This window comes from Cupressus sempervirens, chromosome 2 (genome assembly GCF_028749045.1).
Source record: "Cupressus sempervirens isolate cs-2001-9-10 chromosome 2, ASM2874904v1, whole genome shotgun sequence".
Taxonomy (NCBI): Eukaryota; Viridiplantae; Streptophyta; class Pinopsida; order Cupressales; family Cupressaceae; genus Cupressus; species Cupressus sempervirens.
The window spans coordinates 218,804,860-218,825,308 of NC_143119.1; the positions used below are offsets into that span (position 1 = coordinate 218,804,860).

Below are 20,449 nucleotides of genomic sequence, written 5' to 3' on the forward strand. Positions count from 1 at the left end.
CAATACCTGTTTGGTACTTTAGATTCATCTAACATAGTCCTTGCCATTTCTTTCACTGTTCGGTTCTTTCTCTCAACAACTTCATTTTGTCGAGGTGTCCTAGATGCTACATATTGTCTTTTGATGCCATGATTTTCACAATAATCAACAAATTCATCTAGAGTAAACTCACCACTTTTATTTGATCATAAGCATTTAATCTTCATGTCTCACTCATTTTCAACCATTTTCCTGAAAATCTTAAACTTGTTAAATGCCTCTGATTCATGCTTTAAGAATGTTACCCATGTCATTCTGGTATAATCATCTATAAAAAACATGAAATACTTTTCACCATTTAACGACATTGTCTTTTTAGGACCACATAAATCAATATGCACTAATTGCAATGGTTTAGAAGCAAAATATTCTTCTAAAGGAAAAGATGCCTTTGTTTGTTTACCATATTGACAACCTTCACAAATAACATTCTCTGGCTTACTTATACATGGCATACCTCTTACTTTCTAATGCTTACTAACTTTTACCAAGATGTCAAATTTCAAGTGCCCAAGCCTTTTGTGTCATAACCAACTTTCATTCACCTATCCCATAAGACAAACATCTTCATGATTGTTATTATTTGTGATATCTTTTAAATTGTATACATTGCCTTTAGATCTTTTACCTGATGCAAACAACTATCCAGATTTTAATTTGATTTGGCAACCATGGTCATCAAAAACAACTTTATATCCATGATCACAAATTTGACTAACACTTAAAAGATTGTACTTTAATGCATCAACATAATACACATCATGAAAGGACATTTTGTCACTAAGCATCAAAGAACCCAAACCTTTAATTTTCCTTGAAGAATCATCACCAAAACTAACATTGTAGTTAATCAATTTGTCAAACTTTGTTTTATCTCTCGTCATGTGTCTAGAACAACCACTATCAATAATCCAAAAGTCCTTTTCTTCAAAATGTAGAGCCATTTGAACAAACATAGACTTATAAATCTTAGGCCTCCATATTGTAGTCACTTAGTATCAAATTCTTTATCAACTTGTAGACTAGCATAAGATTGATCATTCAGAATTGACTTGGTTTTGCAATTACTCATAACATGACCTAAGAGATTGCATTTGTAACATCTTAGAACATTCATTTTAGGAAAGGAATAACCAAAATGAAACTTTGAATACCTCCTTGACATGTATTTGCAATTACTTATTCTATGTCCATATTGATGACAGATGAAGCAATACCCATGAAAGAAAGAAGTGAACCTGTTTGAGTATCTTTTGCCCATGAATGAAGTGCTTGATATAACCTGATTTTTATCATTAGAAATCTGATTAAAATCTATATTTTTACCTGCATTTGAAGTGGTAGCATTCTGATTTGTATCCTTACTTTCAGATTTAAATATCTCGAATAAAAATTTATCTTTCTTGTCACTAGAACATTGTCCAAGTTCAAAATCAATTCCTGTTAGATCATCAATTCTTCTTTGTTTCCTTAACATATCATCCAAAGTAGTGTTCTCATATTTTTCTAACTTTCTTCTATATGATATTACTTCATTCATTATCCTTGTACATTCCTGATCTTTAGAACTAAACTCTTCCTTAGTAACAAAGACAATTCTCTTTTGTTCCTCAACTTGTAATTTAAATTCTATAACTTGTTGATTTCAGTCCTTAGTTTCTTTTTCAAAGTTCTCTTTTTCTTTCAAGAATTGATTTTCTTGAACACTTAAATTCCTTTTTAATTACTTGATCTTTTTAAGTGCATAAAGAAATTCACATTCTAAATCAGCCTCAACAAGTTCAACATCATCACTATCTGATTCTTGACAAGTAGTTTCTATAGCCATGAATGAAACTTCATTTTCATCACATTCAAAACTACTAGAGTCACTATCTGAAACATCAGCAATCAAACTCTTCTTCTTCTTAAAGAACTTCTTTTTGTTATAGAAATTTTTTTTGACTTGATTTCTCTTTCTCATCATCTACTTCATCATGACTATTATATGGACATTTAGATGCAAAGTGTCCTATTTTACCACAATTAAAGCATTTAAAAGGAAGTTTACCTTTGTATTCACCTAATCCTTTATTTAATTTCCTGCATAAATGTGCTTCAAGAACATCAAGATCTTCTAATTCTGAAAAGACTTGCTTCACTTTCTTTTCCACCTTGAATGCTACTTCTTTGCTTGTGGATTCCTACTTTGCCCAACTTTCTCATTCCATAAGCTACAAGTGCTCCATGAAAATCTTCCATTGTATACTTGTTAATATCTCTAGTTTCTTCTATAGAACATATCTTAAAATCAAATTTATCAAGAAAAGATCTCAAAACTTTCTTTACAACATCAATATCATCAATTTTTTCACCAAGTCCTCTTATGTCATTTACAGTTTCGTCTATCTTAAGGAGATAGTCGTCTACCTTTTCATCATTACCCATCTTAAGGTCTTCAAATTTTGATTTCAAATGTTGTATCTTGGCTTCTTTAACTCTATCATTACCATGATATGTGTTTTTCAATTTGTCCCATACTTCTTTAGAAGAACTACAATGCATTACCTTAACAAAAACAACTTTAGATAAACTGTTAAGTATAGCAGATTTAGATAAATTGTTAAGTATAGCAAATTTAGCTTTCATATCAGTTCCATACTTCCTCTTTTCATCAAGATCTGTAGGTAAAGTATTAGGAACTTTATAACCATTAACAACTAAAGCCCAAACATCAACATTAATAGATAACAAATATGTTTGCATCATTACTTCCCAAAAAGCATTATTTGATCCATCAAAAATAGGAACCTTTGAAGAATTATCTTGAGCCATAAAAGATAAATATTCCACTCAACCAAAATCTACCCAAAGTTGTTAAACTTGATGTAGGGAACCTTGCTCTGATACCACTTGTTACAAGCTAGAGTTGCCATTGTACCAAAAGATTGACCTATTAATGCCCGATACAACCACTAGACTTATAGAACACAAGTGGTGGTTAAGCTATATCGCAAATCTCGAAGGGGAAAGTTGGCGATTAGTCCAACACACACAACCTTCAACGATGAACTAATATCCATCTCTAGTGTGTAACTCATCACAATAATAAGGAATTGATGGTATCAATAAATATCAAATTGATGATTTGTCTTGTCTGAATGAAGAAAAAGCATCGTTCATTGATATTGGAGCTTTCAAAGAGAACCTGGCAGTAATCTTACATTAGATCGCAAAGTTAGCAAGACCAATTCTAAATGAGCCAATCACAAGTGAACCCTGACTCTTTCACTAAATGATATTCTATGGATGACTTAAAAAAGGAAATGCTCATGTGGACCACACAACCTTTAACGATGAACTAATCACAACAATAAGGAATTGATAGTATCAATAGATATCAAATTGATGATTTCTTGTCTAAATGAATAGGACTCGTTCATTGATACTAAAGCTTTGAAGGCAAACTTAATCTTACATTAGATCGCAAAGTTAGCAAGACCAATTCTAGACAAGCCAATCACAAGTGAACCCTAACTCTTGCTTGTACTATCATGACCATGCCTATATTCTCTATAGCTCAATAAGAGATAGAAATGTTATATGTGCCTTCAATATTTAATCAAGCATTTGATTGCTCTTCATTCGCTACCGATCTAGACTAACCATCAAATTCATAGCAAGGAGAGGATTTGTCGTCTCTACCAACTTGGGGACGCAAAAACAGAGACCCACTTTATTTTTCATTGCCCCACCTTCTATAAGATCAAAGGGAGGTTTTACTGCCTACTAAGAAAGTGCACATCCCTCTCGTCTGTTTTTAGGTACACGAATCAACGATGTCTAGCACTTTATCTTCAGGAGGACTTGTGGCTTTGCGATCACATCCTACAGCTTCAATCATCTTTGGTGCAATCTACCAACCAGCTCATCATCTCATTCTTCGCTCTTGGGACCCTAGCTTAGGGAACGAAGTGACCCCTTTGCCACTCGCTAGATCACACCAAGTCTGTGAGACCTTGCAGCGACCACACCTAACAACATCACCTGACTCCCAGCAACTCTTTGAGGTGACCCAAGGCTCACTCTCACCCAAGGCGATCTCGGTTCTTGACTACTTCTCACCTAGAAGTAGTTAGTTGGTTTGTCCCTCTTTGGTTCTTGTTCTTTGCTTTCTTTTCTTGTTCTTCTTCTAGACACCATTTAGTGCTCTTGTTGTTAGCGGTTTTCTCTTTTATGCTTTTCAAACCCTTAGACCCTCGTGTTCTCTTGTTAAACATTAATAAAATTGATCTTATCTTATCATGCTTATGTTAGTTGCTCTATAGACACAATATCCTCAGAGTAACAACTAAATTACAGAAATTGTGTTTTAAGAAATGGACGTCCCATTCCACATGCACATCTAGTTATACTAATATAGTTGGTTATGATATCCTCTAGGTCTTCCACTTATATAGCTAACAAACTCCATACTCCTATTCTTGTTAGATATGCAAATCAGTGTGTCTTTATATAGTGAAAGGATGACAACACTACATATTAAGAGATGTGCATACTCTTCTTGAACAATGAATAGTTCTTCATTTGTGACTAATAGTTTGTAAATATAATCCAGGCAAGGTTCAATATTTTTATTAACTTTAATATCATTATTTATTATTTATTTGCTTGTTTAGTTTATATTTCTATATCACTTTTTATTTAGTTATTCATTTTTGTTTTTATTGTTGTATTGAGTATATTTTATGTTATTATATTAATCATATATTAATAATATTTTATATAATTATATTAATTATTATATCAATATATAATATTTTATATAATTATATTAATTATTATATCAATATATAATATTTTATATTAATAGTAGATTTCTTTATAATCTATTTATATACATTTGATACCATTTATGTTGAAATAATAATATCATTTATCTATTTTTTAAATCTTCAATTTTGAAGAGGATATCAAAATGGGTGACATGATATAGCAATATTTGAGAGGCAAAGCGGGAGTACAACCTGGTCTTTGGTACTATGGAGTGGGTTATCAGGAACCAAGGCATCACTCCCTTTCAAAATGCAGCTAGGGTTGTGTGTAAATATCACTATGATGTTGGTATAATGTATACCATCTATTCAGGGTATTCAAAATTTGTAGTATGTTTTATAAAGCCAACTTTCAGACTTTCAATTTATTTAGTTTTGTCTTTTTTGTATATGGTAACAATTGGAGGTTTTCTTTCTGGTTCTTTCCTCCATGAGCCTTTGAACCAATTTATATATTATTAGTATATTAGTGGTTTTACTTTCACCCAAAACAAAAACATTTGGGGTCAAGTATGAAATTGGGTTTGTGTACTTGCTTTTGGTTATCTATAATGTCCCCTTTCCAATTTACCCTAGAATCAGAATTCAACAAAATAGGGTTATGGTGCCATCTTACCAATAATGAAAATCTTTTAAACAATGTGATCCTAAATTTGAGCCTTGCACACATCCATACATACAAATGTGATCCTAGATTTAAGTTTCCCATGCATGTACCCACACTACATGTTTATAGTTCCACTTATTACAGTTAAACAATAACATATTACATTCATATAACATTTTATAATAGGATTCAAACACATTAGGGCTTGGAGAAAGAAACATGATAAGTCTGCCCAAAGCACTATCTATACTTAAGCCCAAGAGCAGAGCGATTGCCAAAGCCCTCTTGACCTTGCAGGCACAATCAATATGGACATCTGCCGAGGTGGCCTACCCAGTGGATTGCTTGTACCTGCTTTCCTTATCAATGCCTCATTCCCCTAGGGACAAGTGTTCATTGCAAAGTCAAACAATAGTTATGAGAGGGTTCTTGGTTCTTCCATCAAAGACCAAGAGCACCATGATAACAAAGCCTTCTTGGCCATATGCACTATGTATATGTCATTTCTAAGTTGGCCTATTTAGATAACCCTATTATAACCCTCCTCTTACACCCTTGATCCTTCCTACAGGATGGATATCAGACAATTAAGCATCTTTTGTATTCTATCAAATGAATATACACATAAGAGACAAGCATTCTCTATTTATGCATAAACTATGCACACATGTGTATGCATGTGTGTGTGTGTGTATACACCACAAAGGGCAGATTTGGAAATAAGATCAGATTATTGTTTTAAGCCTGATCTGATTACCAACTACTTCATTGTAATTGTTGATTGATGACCAGAACTCCTATTTGAAATTTATTCCTTCATCAGAATTGCTTCTTGTCAATCAGCTGAATGTCTTATTGATATGTTAGTACTTGTGTTATTCCTTGATGCATTCATTCCACTGCAGCCTTTTTGGGCTCACCCTAACTTTACCCTAGAATCACAAATGCCAATAAAATAAAAATTGTCAGATAGTTGGAAATATGACCTTACCACTTAAAATGCCTTTTAACAAGGTAAATCCTAATTTGGGTCCTGCAATACCAAAAAGGAAACAAGAGCACAAATATGCATCCATAGACTAAAGATATTGTTAACATGATATAATCTATCTTATTGGGAATTTCAATTCATAACAACATGTAATGTGTAGTATTTTGCTTTCCTTAAGGTGGATGGAATTATTACAAAAGGTTGTCCTAGCCCAACCCTATTGACCACTATGAGTTGACTTGGCTTAATATGTTTTCTTATGTTCATTTATTGTTTAGTTTATATTGATTCCACCTCTTGTCTTGTAGGTTTTTCCCACAATCAATTATTATCAGCCAGGATGAGTCACAGTGTAGCTGCCCATGAATCTTAGATAACTTTTGTTTACCACAGTCAAGATCTCTCTACCCAACCTAGGCCTATAGTAGATATTGAAAAAGGTCACATGGCAATACAAGACAATATTGTTAACTCATTGTGAAGATGCTTCTTCTTATCTCAGAGACATTGATTATACCCATGTATAAGATTGCACAGATTTGGTTTTCCTCCTCAATTAGTTTAAGTTCTAAATAAAAACAAGATGGTATACAGCAGGTAAATCAATCTTGCAATCAATCTGATTGCATCTACATAGAAAGCGATCATACTAGATAACGTTAACATATCGATTGCATGAACATAAAAAGAAATCATAGTAGATAATGTTAACAAATGACTGGCAAAGCTCATATTATTTTAAAATCATTCATGCAACAAGCTCGATCTCGGAGATTTCAAATCATAATAAATGAGAAAGGTAAAGTGCAGAAAGACGCACAAACAGGCAGCTGTAAAAGTAGAGGCACAGCAGCCTCGAATGCTAGATAGAAGCTCGTGAATGGCCTTGTTAGGCTCCTCAATTGTATAAATCAAATCCCCTGTTAAGTCTAAGATCGCCAGTTGCAAAATGACTTGAAAGGTGGCAGTCACAAGTTATTTTCTTGATTTGGAATTCAAAAGGCCAATAAAAGAAATAAAAGGCTAATGAGTTCTAGAATAAGAGGCTGATGGAAAAACAATAGCAAAGTATTGACATAAGATGGAAATAATAATTTGCCCCTTTTGGTTAATTATAATGACACCATCTCATATGTACATATATTTGTATCTAACATACACATGTACATACATATATGTAGTATTCTTAAATATACCTATTTTTGTGTATGCATTGTATATGTATACATACATATATGTCATATTAGAATATATGCATATATACATATATATGTATGTACATGTACACATACATGTAGTACCATGGTATCGTTATACTAGAACATGTATGACAATACAAGGAAGTTTTGAGGTTGACTCTATTCATAAAGGTAACAATTGTTCTTAGTTCATTCATGTTCAAGTAGATACTTTTATTATCTCATTAAATGTGTTGACCTAGTTAGCTCATGGTGATCACTTGGTATACCCTTGTTTGCCTAGTTCATTTCCTTGGTCATGGTGGTTAGGACTCATGCCTGCTGGCTCAATGGTAGGTTGGTGCCCTCATGCCCAATTCCCTCTCTAGCAATGCTTCCCCCCCTTTCATTGTGTTTCTACAAGAAGAAATTTACCATGGTAATAACATATAGTCATATTAACTAACCATTTCCAATTCATATAACATCATAACAATTAACCAATATGTCTAATTCCCATGAAATCATAATGGATAACCAACACTTCAATTACAAATAAAACCATAACAAATAACTAATTTAACCAATCAACTCAACTTCGCATGAAGTCTCAACGGCTACATAGAATATTTAAATATAAACAAAATAAGGGATGTAACATACCCTCCCCCTCGTGTTTCATCGTCCTCAATGAACTTTGCAATTTAAAATACTAAAAGAATATTAGATATAAAAAGATGTAACTAACAATAGCATGAAATCATCTCGTTCCAATTTGAATCACAATTTATTCATTTCAATCCATAGTTCAAGTTCCTGGAAAAAGATGTGGAAATTTTTGAAGATTTCATCATAATCTTTCCAAGTAGCATTCACTTCAGTATACTAGTCCCAGTAGACCTTGCACTAAATGATATCTTGATTCGCAAGCGGAGCTTATACATCTCGAGTATTTTGAGTGGTTTTATTTCCACCACCCATGAATCTCGTACCCACAAGAGATTCCAATCAATAACATGTTCATGGTTGGCCATATACTTCTTAAGATGACATATGTAAAACACATTATGCATTATGGCAAGGGTTGGAGGTAGAGCAATTCTATTGGCCATACTTCTTAAGATAAAATACATAAAACACATTATGCATTTTGGCAAGGGCTGGAGGTAGAGCAATTCTACTGGCCATAAGATTTATGACTTCCAACACCTCAAAGGGTCCCACATATATTGGGGCTAAATCGGCATTTCTACTGAACTTGATGGTACTTTTCTGGGGTTTTACTTTTAAGAGAACCTTTTCTACCACTGAAAATTCTCTGGGAGTCCTTTTTGCATCCGCATAACTCTTTTGATGGTCATTTGCCTCCCTTAATTCTCCAACAAATTTGAACTACTTGTTCTTCCATATCTAAAGCATCTGAGAGCCAACATAAATTTGATCCTAAATCATATTCCAACTTATAGCGTTCTACAATTACGTCCATATAGAGCTTCAAAGCGCGTCATCTTAATAGTAGACTCATACAAGTTATTGTAAGCAAATTCAAATAGGGAAGATACGTCTCCCATCGGTATTGTTGATCTATGCAATATACTCTTAAGAGATCCTCCAATACCTAGTTCACTGTTTCTGTCTGGTTATCAATTTCTAGATGGTAGCTTGCACTAATATTCAATTTTATCCCCAAGGTAGATAATAGAGTTTGCCAAAATCTAGATGTTATCCTAGCATCTCTATCTGATATAATCTATTCTAGAACTTCGTGAAGTCTGAAAATCTCTCTTGGGAACTTATGGGCAATCCCTGACACCCCATCAATTGAGTTCCCCAAAGTAAAATGTGCTACCTTAATTAATTGATCCACTACCATAAGAATGGTGTTATGCCTATTTGTAGTCGTAGGTAACCCCTGGATAAAAGCCATAGTAGTTATTTGCCATTTCCATTTCAAAACTTTATTTAGGTGTAGCAGCCCAGCTGGGTACCTATGCTCATCCTTGACCCTCTGACACTCGAGACAACCTGCATCATACTCAGCTGATTATTTCTTCATGCCCTTCCAAAAATATAATGGTTTCATGTCGGCTAGCATTTTAGTGACTCTAGGGTGCCCTAACTAAGGTGCAGCATGGATTTCCTCCAAAACCATTCCCCAAATTTCCAAGTCTTTAGGTATGTACATCCTTCCCTTGTATCTTAGAAGTCCATCCATTTCCAATTGATATCCTTTGTATCTAATGTCTTGAGGATCTCTCTAGAGTGCTCAACGCATTTCACTATAGAACCCATCTGTTGGTAGACATTGAAGTACTTGCTCCCTAAGTCCGGTATTTATTGTTATTATAGTTGAAATATGTCTCTGCCTACTCAAGGTGTTAGCTACTCAATTTTCTTTACCCTTGATATAATTGATCTCAAAAAGATAGTTTGCCAAGAACTCTAACCACCTCCTTTGGAAGAACTCTAACCACCTCCTTTGGCTAGTGTTAAGGTTGGGTTGCGTGAATATATACTTTAACCCATGATGGTCAAATTAGAGTTCAAATGGTTTCCCAATCAGGTAATGCATCCACATTTGTAGAGCATGAACAATGACTGCTAATTCTAAGTCATGTGGTGCATAATTCTACTCATAGTTCTTTAACTTCATGGGCTCACATGCAATGACCTAATCTTCTTGCATCAAACACTCACCAATCATTCTCCCGACATATCAATAATAACCACAAAATGGCCCTCAAGGTTTGGTACCCTAAGTATTAGTGTAGTAGTTAGCTTCTCTCTTAAATATTCAAAAGTTGTTTGACATTTTTTAGACCAAATAAACTTCTTCCCCTTCCTTTGCAACATAGTGAAGGGATGTGCTATCCAAGAGAAGTCTCTAACAAATTTCCTGTGAAAAACTGGCTAAAGTCATGAAGCTTCTAACCTTTAACACATTCCTAGGTATTGGTCACTCTTTGATCACCTTGACCTTGGCAGGATCTACTGTAATTCCTTTTGCTGATATGATGTGCCCTAGATACTGGATTTCCTTTTGATAAAAGGAGCACTTAGATAATTTCCCATACAACTTATGCTCATGCAACCTTTGCAAAACTATCTTGAGGTGTTTTTGGTGCTCCTCCTCATTCCAAGAGTAGATAAGAATATTATCAATGAAAACCAAAACAAACATGTCCAAGCAATCCTGAAATATACTACTCATGAGTTTCATAAAGGTTGCAGGGGCATTAGTCAACCTAAAAGCAGGACTGCAAACTCATAATGTTCATAATTGGTTCTAAAAGTAGTTTTGTGAATGTCTTCCTCCTTAATCCAAAGTTGGTGGTAACCCGATCTAAGATCAATTTTACAAAACATCGTTGCTCCTCTCAGTTGATAAAATAGATCAACAGTCTGAGGAAGTGGATATCTATTTTTTATGGTGACCTTGTTGAGCATCCTATAATCTATGCACAACCTCATGGTTCCATCCTTTTTCATAACAAATAGCACTAGGGATCCCCAAGGAGAAATGCTACATCGGATGAGCTTCTTATCTAATAGTTCCTATAACTGTACTTGCAACTCCATTAGTTCAGTAGTAGTCATTTTGTATGGTACTATTAATATGGGTTCTACTCCAAGTACCAAGTCTATGGTAAGATCAAATACTACCATAGAAGGGGGTAAGCCAAGCAGATCTTCTGGAAATACTTCCTAAGGTAAGGGTATCTCTCTTCAAAGGATTCTTTCATTCTTTCTCGAATCTCCCCATCTTTTACGATGCAATCATCCTAATACCTTGTTTCTTGCGATTCCCTCAGATCTTCTATTTTCGCGATAAACATCTCACACCCCTTTCTTCTACATCTCTCAAGCTAATATCTAATGTGGTTTCACTTCATCCAATATTCCTTGAATGTTCATAGGATTTCTTTAGTCATCTAGGCATTCTACTGTCTTTGCAAGACAATCCACTTTCGCCTTATGCTCGCTAATCCAATTTATTCCCATATAAATATCATAGGACCCTAGAGCTACTACATACATGTTAATCTCAATAGAGAAGTCTATAAAGTCTACTAGTTCTAGCAAGTAGTAGAACTAAATCTAACAATAAGAAATACAATTAGCTTTGTAAATGCAACTAAATTTAGTGTGTAATCGAGCATGCAAATGTCATAGCCTTGACTCAACACAAAACCAAAAGGAACTTTGAAAATCAAAACCTCATGAATAAGAATGCTTGCGGTCTACCACGATGAAGAATGGAAGCATTTGAATGAATGAAGTGAAGGTATCCTCCTTGAAAGCCAAACTCCGCTACAACCATGAAGGAAGAAGCTTGATGCAAGAAGGAAATATTTGATCTTGATAATTATGCCTTGAAAATTCTTCTCAAAATGTGTGCTTGATGTCTCATGCAAGCATGTATCTTGATCTTGATTGCTTTTGTGTGAAAAATGAAATGCCCAAGCTCCCTTGTATACTACTTTTCAAGATCGAAAACAAAGCAAGCCAATCAAGACACAAATAAAACAATTTAAACAATTGAGACACTTCAAGCCCCAAGACCAAAATCGCTCTAAGTGTAGATCAACTTAGTCAACCTATATCTAAGAGTGTCCCAAGGAAAGGTGACCCCAAGGTTTTGGGGAAAGTGGGGAAAGATTCAGGAAATAATGAAAATGCCAGAAGATATGGCCAAAAAGGTGATAAAATAGCACCTAAAGGACCATGCATAGAAATGTGAGATGACCTAGAGATTTGACCAAGATTGGAATAAGAGAAAGGGACCAAAACTACACTAAGGAGAACTAAAAGGTCTCAAAATCAAGTGCTCACATTTTAAGATGGTACAACTGCTCAATTACTTTGCTATTCTTTTCATTCATTAGAGGCGTCCCTTCTAAGGCCATGGCATTGTCTATTTTGTTTGCTTCAAATGTCTATTAAGGTATGCCTTTAAAAAAAAACTCCTAAGTTTAAGATGAGCTCAAAGCAACTCATATAACCCACTCTCATAGAGTTGACCTTTAACCCTCTGTGTTATGTTGATGGGTTGACTCCACTTGCATGACAAGATCCCTAGCCTCATAAGTGAAAATAAAGTAATGTCCCTTATTTTAATGTTTTAGACCAGGAATGAAAATAAGTCACAAAAAATCATAATTGAAGCAATAATGAACACTAAGAGAACAATTTATCTTGGGAAAACCCTCCAACTTGAGCAGGAATAACTCGGCCATACAATAAAATCACTTTTATTCGATTATTAGAAGTTTGAAATACAGAATGCCCAAACACCAAGCTCAAAACTGAAGTAATATTCGGAAACACAAAATCAATCTCCGTCACTTATGTATTACTCCTAAAGAATATATAAAATTGCCTTGACCCTTCATTATCTTGTCGTTACAAAGTGAAGACCCCTTTGTTGTCTCGACCTTTCATTGTCTTGACTCTTCAATGTCCATGCACAATCTCTTCATTAGCCAACCCCGAAGACTCTTTATGATCTTCAAAGGACGTGGCTCTTTATATGAAAGATCATTCATAAATGAAGACCATTTGTGGCCTCGTCATATTAAAGGATTAGATAATGCAACAGCATCTTGCTGATGCAATCACAAGTACACAGATATATCTTGCATCTACCAAACTTTAACACCCTATTGGGACTTAACTCTAAGTTGCCCTAAAATGTCCAAATAAGGGATAGCTTATGTTTAAGAAAGCAAATCTACCACTTATATCTGGACTTAAGAGTTTGTAGCTAGGTTAATAATCATTATGAAAGACGAATAAAGATATGTAATTCCACAGTGTTATAAATAGAATCCTAAACATCATTACAATTAAAATAACGTACTTGAGTGGGATTCTCTTAAGATCTTCCCCAATAACACATCTGCATTATGAAGGTACTATGGGGGCACAAGGCACCTCAACCCTATCCATGAAGGCAAAGAGCATAGAATGACACCTACCATTCAACCTCCCAACCCCACTCAAGGTTACTCTACTTGAATGGACCCTTATACTTTCTACATTCCTTGTATGTATCATATCCTCCCTCAATAACATAACTGTACAATAGTTGTAGGTCTTAAAGGAATCTCCATCATTACCACACATGCCTACTTCATTGCTAGCCATGCATAGATTAGAGGCAATAGAATATATGCATATATCAAATGAAGATGTAAAAAAAATAACACTTCATGGAATGCATTATACTTCATACAAAAAATATCAGACCAATAAATAAATTGTTGTTTGATATATTAATTTATGAGTTTTGGTTATCCTGAATCTGATTCAATGCTCATTATTCTTCTTCTCTCCCTTTCTCTTATGCTTGTCATGGTTTAATATCCTATCATTATCCTCAAGTGATGTGTCTCTCAGAATGGTTGTCCCTTCATGAGGGTCAAGAGTCTTCATTAGTGTCCCATTGATAATAGTTGGTTATCACAATTAGTTTGCAACACACCAATTGATGGATCATTAACCTAGATTGATTACTTAGTTCTTTTCCTTAATTCAAACACTCCATTGTTTATCCTAGTGGTTGTTATTCTCAGCCCCATTGCAGTTCAATCCATTCGGTGCCTATGATTAAGTGTCGAAACAATAAACTCCAATTGGCTTCCTACAAGACTTTGCTACTTACGAATTAGTCTGCCCTCCTTATTTATTGTTTATTTGAGCTGGTCCTCCTCTACTAAGTTGTGAATATTAGATATGGTTGTTTAATATAGTTTACTTTTGTCTTACAAAGGTGAGTCATAACATTTAGTTCCATGAAGTAGTAGAACAACGGCTTTGGGACCCAACAAAAGTCACCCTATGCACATAATATTGCAGCATTTAATCCCTCACTACTTGTTATACTCAACAACTATTTTGCTAACATCCTACACTGTCTCTCTTAATGAATGAACTCTAAAATCTCATCCAATGGAACCTTCAAACCAAGACACACACGAGCAATTGCACCAACCATGACTTGTCAGTAAAAAAATCAAGCAATTTTGAATGAGATGCTTAAGTATTACCAAATATTTGTCATAGCCTTCTTTCCTTGTGTGCATAAACATATTTTCTCCATTTTGTGCTCTCCAATGACAATAGGAATACAAATGTATTCTAGGGTGCAAAAAACTATTCACACCCCTCCCACAAGTATTAGGTTTCTTTAAAGTGGTAAGTGATATGGAAACTAGTGTGGCCTTAGAAGAATATTGCCCTTATCTTGCAAATTTTTCCTCATGCAAACCACCTTCTATATCACAATCAGTAGATGACTTTGTTCATGAGCCAAAAGTAGTTTTGCTATTTTCACCTTGCTTTCTACATAAGCATCAAGAGACATTTTTCTCAATCAATTTCATCATTAAGAAAATTCTTACAAGTTATAACATCATGAACCAACAACGATGCAATTTGACACAATAGATCAACCCCCACTACTTTTATTCCCATAAAATTTGCATTCAATCAAGTCAAATTGGGAGCAAGTGTGATATGATCCCATGCAAAAACTATCTTCATATGCTTTTTTAAAAGCTCTACCCAATGGACTAGGGTTAATTGACAATGGTGAAAAGCTAGATGTATTAACTTGGAAAGGGCACACATATATAAGAAAGGAGTATGTAATGTGGTTAGGTGGTTAGCAACTTAGCAAAACCAAATGAATTAGCAGATGCAACAACCAAGCAACAAAATAAAGTATTACATCAAAATTCACCCCCTCCCAAATTACATTGACCTTGAAAATGTCAAATTCACCTAAACAAACAAAATCCTTACCCAAACAAGCTTACATAACAAAACATGTTAATATGAGTACTTATTTTTTAGAAATTTTCTTCCAAAGAAACAAAATCCTGAAACAAGAAAAGCTCCATCTAGTTGTCTCTTGACCCTTGGAAAGGTGTAGCTTCATGTTGTGTTCTAAAGCTCTCAACCCCAAACTCCCAAACCACAATCTTACATTATTCAGCAATGATACCTAAAAGATATGACAAATATCTATCATTGTCTAACAGTAGCGAAAGAATTTAGGTCTTGATCATATACTCTAAAGCTCGTTGGACAACAATCCATATTGAGATCAACACCAAATCTTGAACTTGTCTCCAAAATAAATCTTCACAACACATCCATTCTTTGAATACATCAGCATCAACAAAGAAAACAAAACAAAAAGCATAAACCAAAAACATCAAAAACACTTCTCATGCAAAACACCATCTCAAAGTGTGAAACTAAATTGAGATGATGGAAATTCCTCCATCCTACAATGTCGCCAACCTCCCAAAATGTTCTTTGTTGTTATATGAAGCCTAATCAAACTCAGAGGTTAATTTGTCCCTACTTCATTTGGCGCAGTTTCCCCCAAATTTGTCTACGGGGGTTTGGGAGCACTGCCCCCAAGACAGGGTCAAGGGGCAACACCCCTTGTGGGGTCCTCGAGCAAAGCCCCAAGCGCGCTCCCTATCGCAATATAGGAACAGTGCCCCTGTAGAGGTTTTGAGGTCAGCACCCCTAAAAGCTTAAATGGCTTTATTATTGTAAAAAGCATCGAGAGCTATTTTTTCTATAAGACAACATATTCTAGCCCTAATTTTGTAAGCGGCAAAAGCCTTATATGATAATGTATGATGTATTTGTAGCTTCTTGTAGTAGTATTGAGCTGTAAGGGATTACGAATAGTAATCAAGTTAAAATCACTAAATAATAATAATATTGGTCTCATTGTTGGTGGATGTAGCCCAGGGATTGGGTCAACCATGTTAAATTTGTGTATTGTGTTCTCTTTTGTGTGCTTTATTATTTTCTAATATTGGTTATATAATATATTTGCCTATAATTGTTATTTTTGTTTCGTTACTCCTAACATTCTTGTTACACTTTACCCTTGAAAGGTAGCACCAAAAGAAGTAATGCAACCTCTCAAAGCCTGATCAAAAACATTCGTTGGACATTTATAAACGAGTTATTTTACAAAGTTATCAAAAACAACCATAGTGACATTAAACCGAGTCCCTATTACAAAGATTCTGACTTCACCCCCTGTTACAATAACTTTCAAACCTTCTAATCCCATATGCATGAGTACAGCAACTTAGAGGTTCTCAACATTTGAAACTTGTAATAAAGCCTGAATAAATTCCTTGTTCCTTTTAAGAAATAACGATATCTTGACAAGAAGACTGTGTTACCTAGTTTCACATACGATATCCCCTCAACCTGCATTCCATTATAAAACACTATTAATTGTTGAAGATCTTTCAAAGTAACACCTTGCATAATGAAGCACCCTTGGGTCTATATGATGTGTCAAACCCCTTAATGATAAGGCCCCATTCCTTACAAAATTTGGAAGCTTTCAGATATGTTAGCAGGCCAATTTAACAGAGAGTGATGACAATTTCAGGCAGTCCATATGGGAGATCGTGAACAGAAACAATTGTTTTCTTGTCAAGAAGAATGGCAACAACTTTGCTGCAGTTCAATTCAGCAGCAAGGATAACAATCCATATAATTTAAAAGCATAAAGTTCACATTTTTATAAAATAAGAAAACTTTTCTATTAGACGTGGAAGTCAAGATTTGGTTGAACAAATTAAAAACAATGGTCTGCAAATGATGTCAATTGGTCCATTTTGAATATGGAACTCAATGCAATGGCCAGAGATTTCATGTGGTTGCTGATAATTGTTATTGCCCCCCAACTACAAAACCATAGATAATTGTATTTTCAGCCAATTCTCTCCACCAATCAATTATCACGCACTTGAAGGAAAAATGTAGATTTGTGCCAGAAATGAAGAACTCATCCAGTGCATAAGGTATCCATCAATCTATGGCACAATAAATATATTTGCAGGTGTATCGCTCATTATCTCTCCTCAAATTTAGGCGGAAAATCAAAATAAGGATATATGCAACCACTCAAAACACCTGTAATAACTATAAATCTTCATTGATATGCACAAAAAGCTCCTTTCTCATTGACAATCCATCATCACATGTGTCAGAAGGTTCTGATACCATAAGAGAGCAGTTAAAAGCTAGATGTATTAATCTTTGAGAAAGCAAACATAAATAAGAAAGGAGTATGTGATGCAGTTAGGCAGTTAGAACAACCGAATGAACTGACAGATGCAACAACCAGACAATGGAATAAAGTGTTATGCTAACAATAATATAGCACTTTCTTCAAGAAAAATTAAAAAACAAGCCCTAAACCTAAAACATGGACTTAGCACTAGGTTTTATAACATTGTGGATCAAAACACTGCCTCTACCATGTTTTGGCAAAAACATACATGAAACAATTGAAAAGTAATGCTCAACTTGTGTTGGTGTGTCTTGATTTGAGGACCACAAATGTGATGCTTTCTGTTTGTGTTTGCCCAAAAAAGTCAAAAAATAATTCCAACTGCAGTCCATAAAAAAAATTTAAAATAATGAGATTTGAAATTCGAGGACTATATAACTACCAACATGTTTAGTCATTTTGATGAACCCAAAAAAAACTAAAGGCATTTTTGACGACACACAAATTTATGGCTGAGTCAAACCCAAGATTGACCTGTTACCATTTACCCCGCCATGCTGCTCAAACTCATCACAAATAGACCACCAAATGGCAATTATTTGCAGTTAACTAGGTGAAATTGTTGACTGCTACTGCTACAACCCTCCCAATTCAAATGTAATATCCTGTCATCCTGAACCAATCTTTTCAAAAAAGCTAACCATTGCTCCTCAACTTCCAAGTCAATATACTTTGGATTCAGCATTTAATCTATTACTATAAAAAACACATATAAAGAAACTAAGAAACAACGCAAAAAGAACTTGAAGCAAAGAAATACTTCTTCCATATATTGTTGAAAGAGAATTTGCCATTTCATAGGAAAGCAATAACATAAATCCACATCATAGAACGACAAGTCCTCACCCTAAAAAGACAAGTGGATATTAACTTATTACATCATGTTCAGGTTCTATAATAAAGCCATAAATTAGCTTTATTGCAAAGCCTTTCACTAGGACTAACATGACCATTGTATCTTTTTTTTACAAACACTAATAAGATCTCACGTTTAAGGACCGCCCTAGACTCCTAGATAGTTATTAATGGCGAGATTTGATTGCCATCATTACATAGCATCATAAGGCTTGAATCAGAATGGCGTCAATAGATACCATATATCATGGTCATTTGGGCACTTGCATGTTTTCTTGACAGGTCTCCCACCTTTATACATTAGCAAAGTTGGCTAACTGGCTATCAAGGAAGCTCTAAGTCACCCCTCTGCAAAACAACAGATTGTTAAGGTGCTTTTCAGAACCACATATCTTCAGCTCAGGAAATTCACAAGCGATAACGTTAGACAAGGACATCCACCCCATGAATAATGTCATGGAGGATAGGACCACGGATGCAGATTTTTCCAGAACATCAGAAAGATCACCATCAATTTGTTCTGCTATATGATCACCAATTCATTATCAGATCAGGATTCTGTCAGATCAGTCACAGTGCATCAGCCTGATCAAAAGGCAAAAACGGTTACAGTTTGAACCAGTTAGTCCACTTCTAAATCTCTCACCTACGTTTACATTATCAGCCTCGTTTCATTCATCTGTGTCTAATTTCAACTACTCTACTTTTAGTTGAATCCTAAATGAACCGTATTTATTTCCATAAACACGCCTAAATTTTAATAAAATTAGATACAGCGCTTAAAAATTAATCATAATCAACAATATAATTAGCCACAACACAACAATTACATAAAATCTAAAACATAACTAAAACTAAAATCGGCTCTTCCACCAGTACTCTAATTGATAAAAGGATTCACAGAAAGAGCTATAAAACACATCAAAATCGAATGCCCAAAAAAGAATCTATCGTTTCAGCATCACACACACAAGGAGAAGAAGACAAACTGACCTCAAGAAATTTGAAACTTCTGTTCTTGCAGGAGACTCCATAGGATCCAATCTCGACGGAGACATCCTCGGGCTTTCAGAAAGAGAATCGCCCACTGTTAACCCGTTTAAGCTCGATGCCATAACCTAAAATAATGCCAAAAAAGATCAAAAACCATAAATCGAGTAACCTAAACGCAGAGGGTAAACCGAATAAAATTAATCAGCAAAGAAGATAATTTCAAAATAACTTTACCTCGGTGAGGTATCTCTTGTGGGAATGGTAGTTGTCGAGGTATTCATCGTCCTGGGCATCGCGAGACCTTTTGCCATTAAGGAGAGGAGTCGAATCCAACCTCATTTTTTCCTCTACATAAGTATTATGTCGCAATCGTTGGATTTCATGTTTTCCACCTTCGGAATGGAGATTTGTAACAGCATTTTGCAGTGCTGAGCTTCACCATTTCCACGGGAATTTGTGCTCATTTCAAATTGCGTCCGCTCCTTTCTTTCATTTTCTCGCTATTCTGAGGATGGTGCTACTTTCTATCGCTGTTGATTTGGTAAAGTGCGGATGAAATAGGATGTGGTGTGGATATGACACGTAGGTAATTGTTTTCCTTTAATTGACGCTAATAATAAAAGTCAAAAGAAAAAATTATACAAAGAGCGGGAATTTGAGTATCAGATTTTCCTAATTAATGTGGAAGTGGGATCTAGTGTGCGGCTGTCTTAGTAGTAGAAATATTATTCAAATTTTGACATACCTTAATAGAGTATGCATTAATGACAAGATATGATATTTGGTTGGGTCTTGTTTGAACTTTTATGGCATGATCTTGTTTTGTTTTTGTTTTTGGTTTTGTGAATA

General features: G+C 34.8%; 1 protein-coding gene across 1 annotated transcript in view; it reads right to left on the reverse strand.

Moving 5' to 3' along the window:
* The window catches only part of LOC149571835 (pollen-specific LRR extensin-like protein), a 46,720-nt gene extending 26,591 nt beyond the window's left edge, over positions 1-20,129 (reverse strand). Inside the window, exons 1-2 of the mRNA XM_089813246.1 lie at positions 19,835-20,129; positions 19,601-19,725 (exon numbers count right to left, since the gene is read on the reverse strand). Of these exons, the coding sequence (XP_089669372.1) occupies positions 19,601-19,725; positions 19,835-19,939 (230 nt within the window). The 5' untranslated portion in view covers positions 19,940-20,129. The remainder of the gene's footprint in view (positions 1-19,600; positions 19,726-19,834) is intronic.
* Positions 20,130-20,449: the final 320 nt, after the last annotated feature.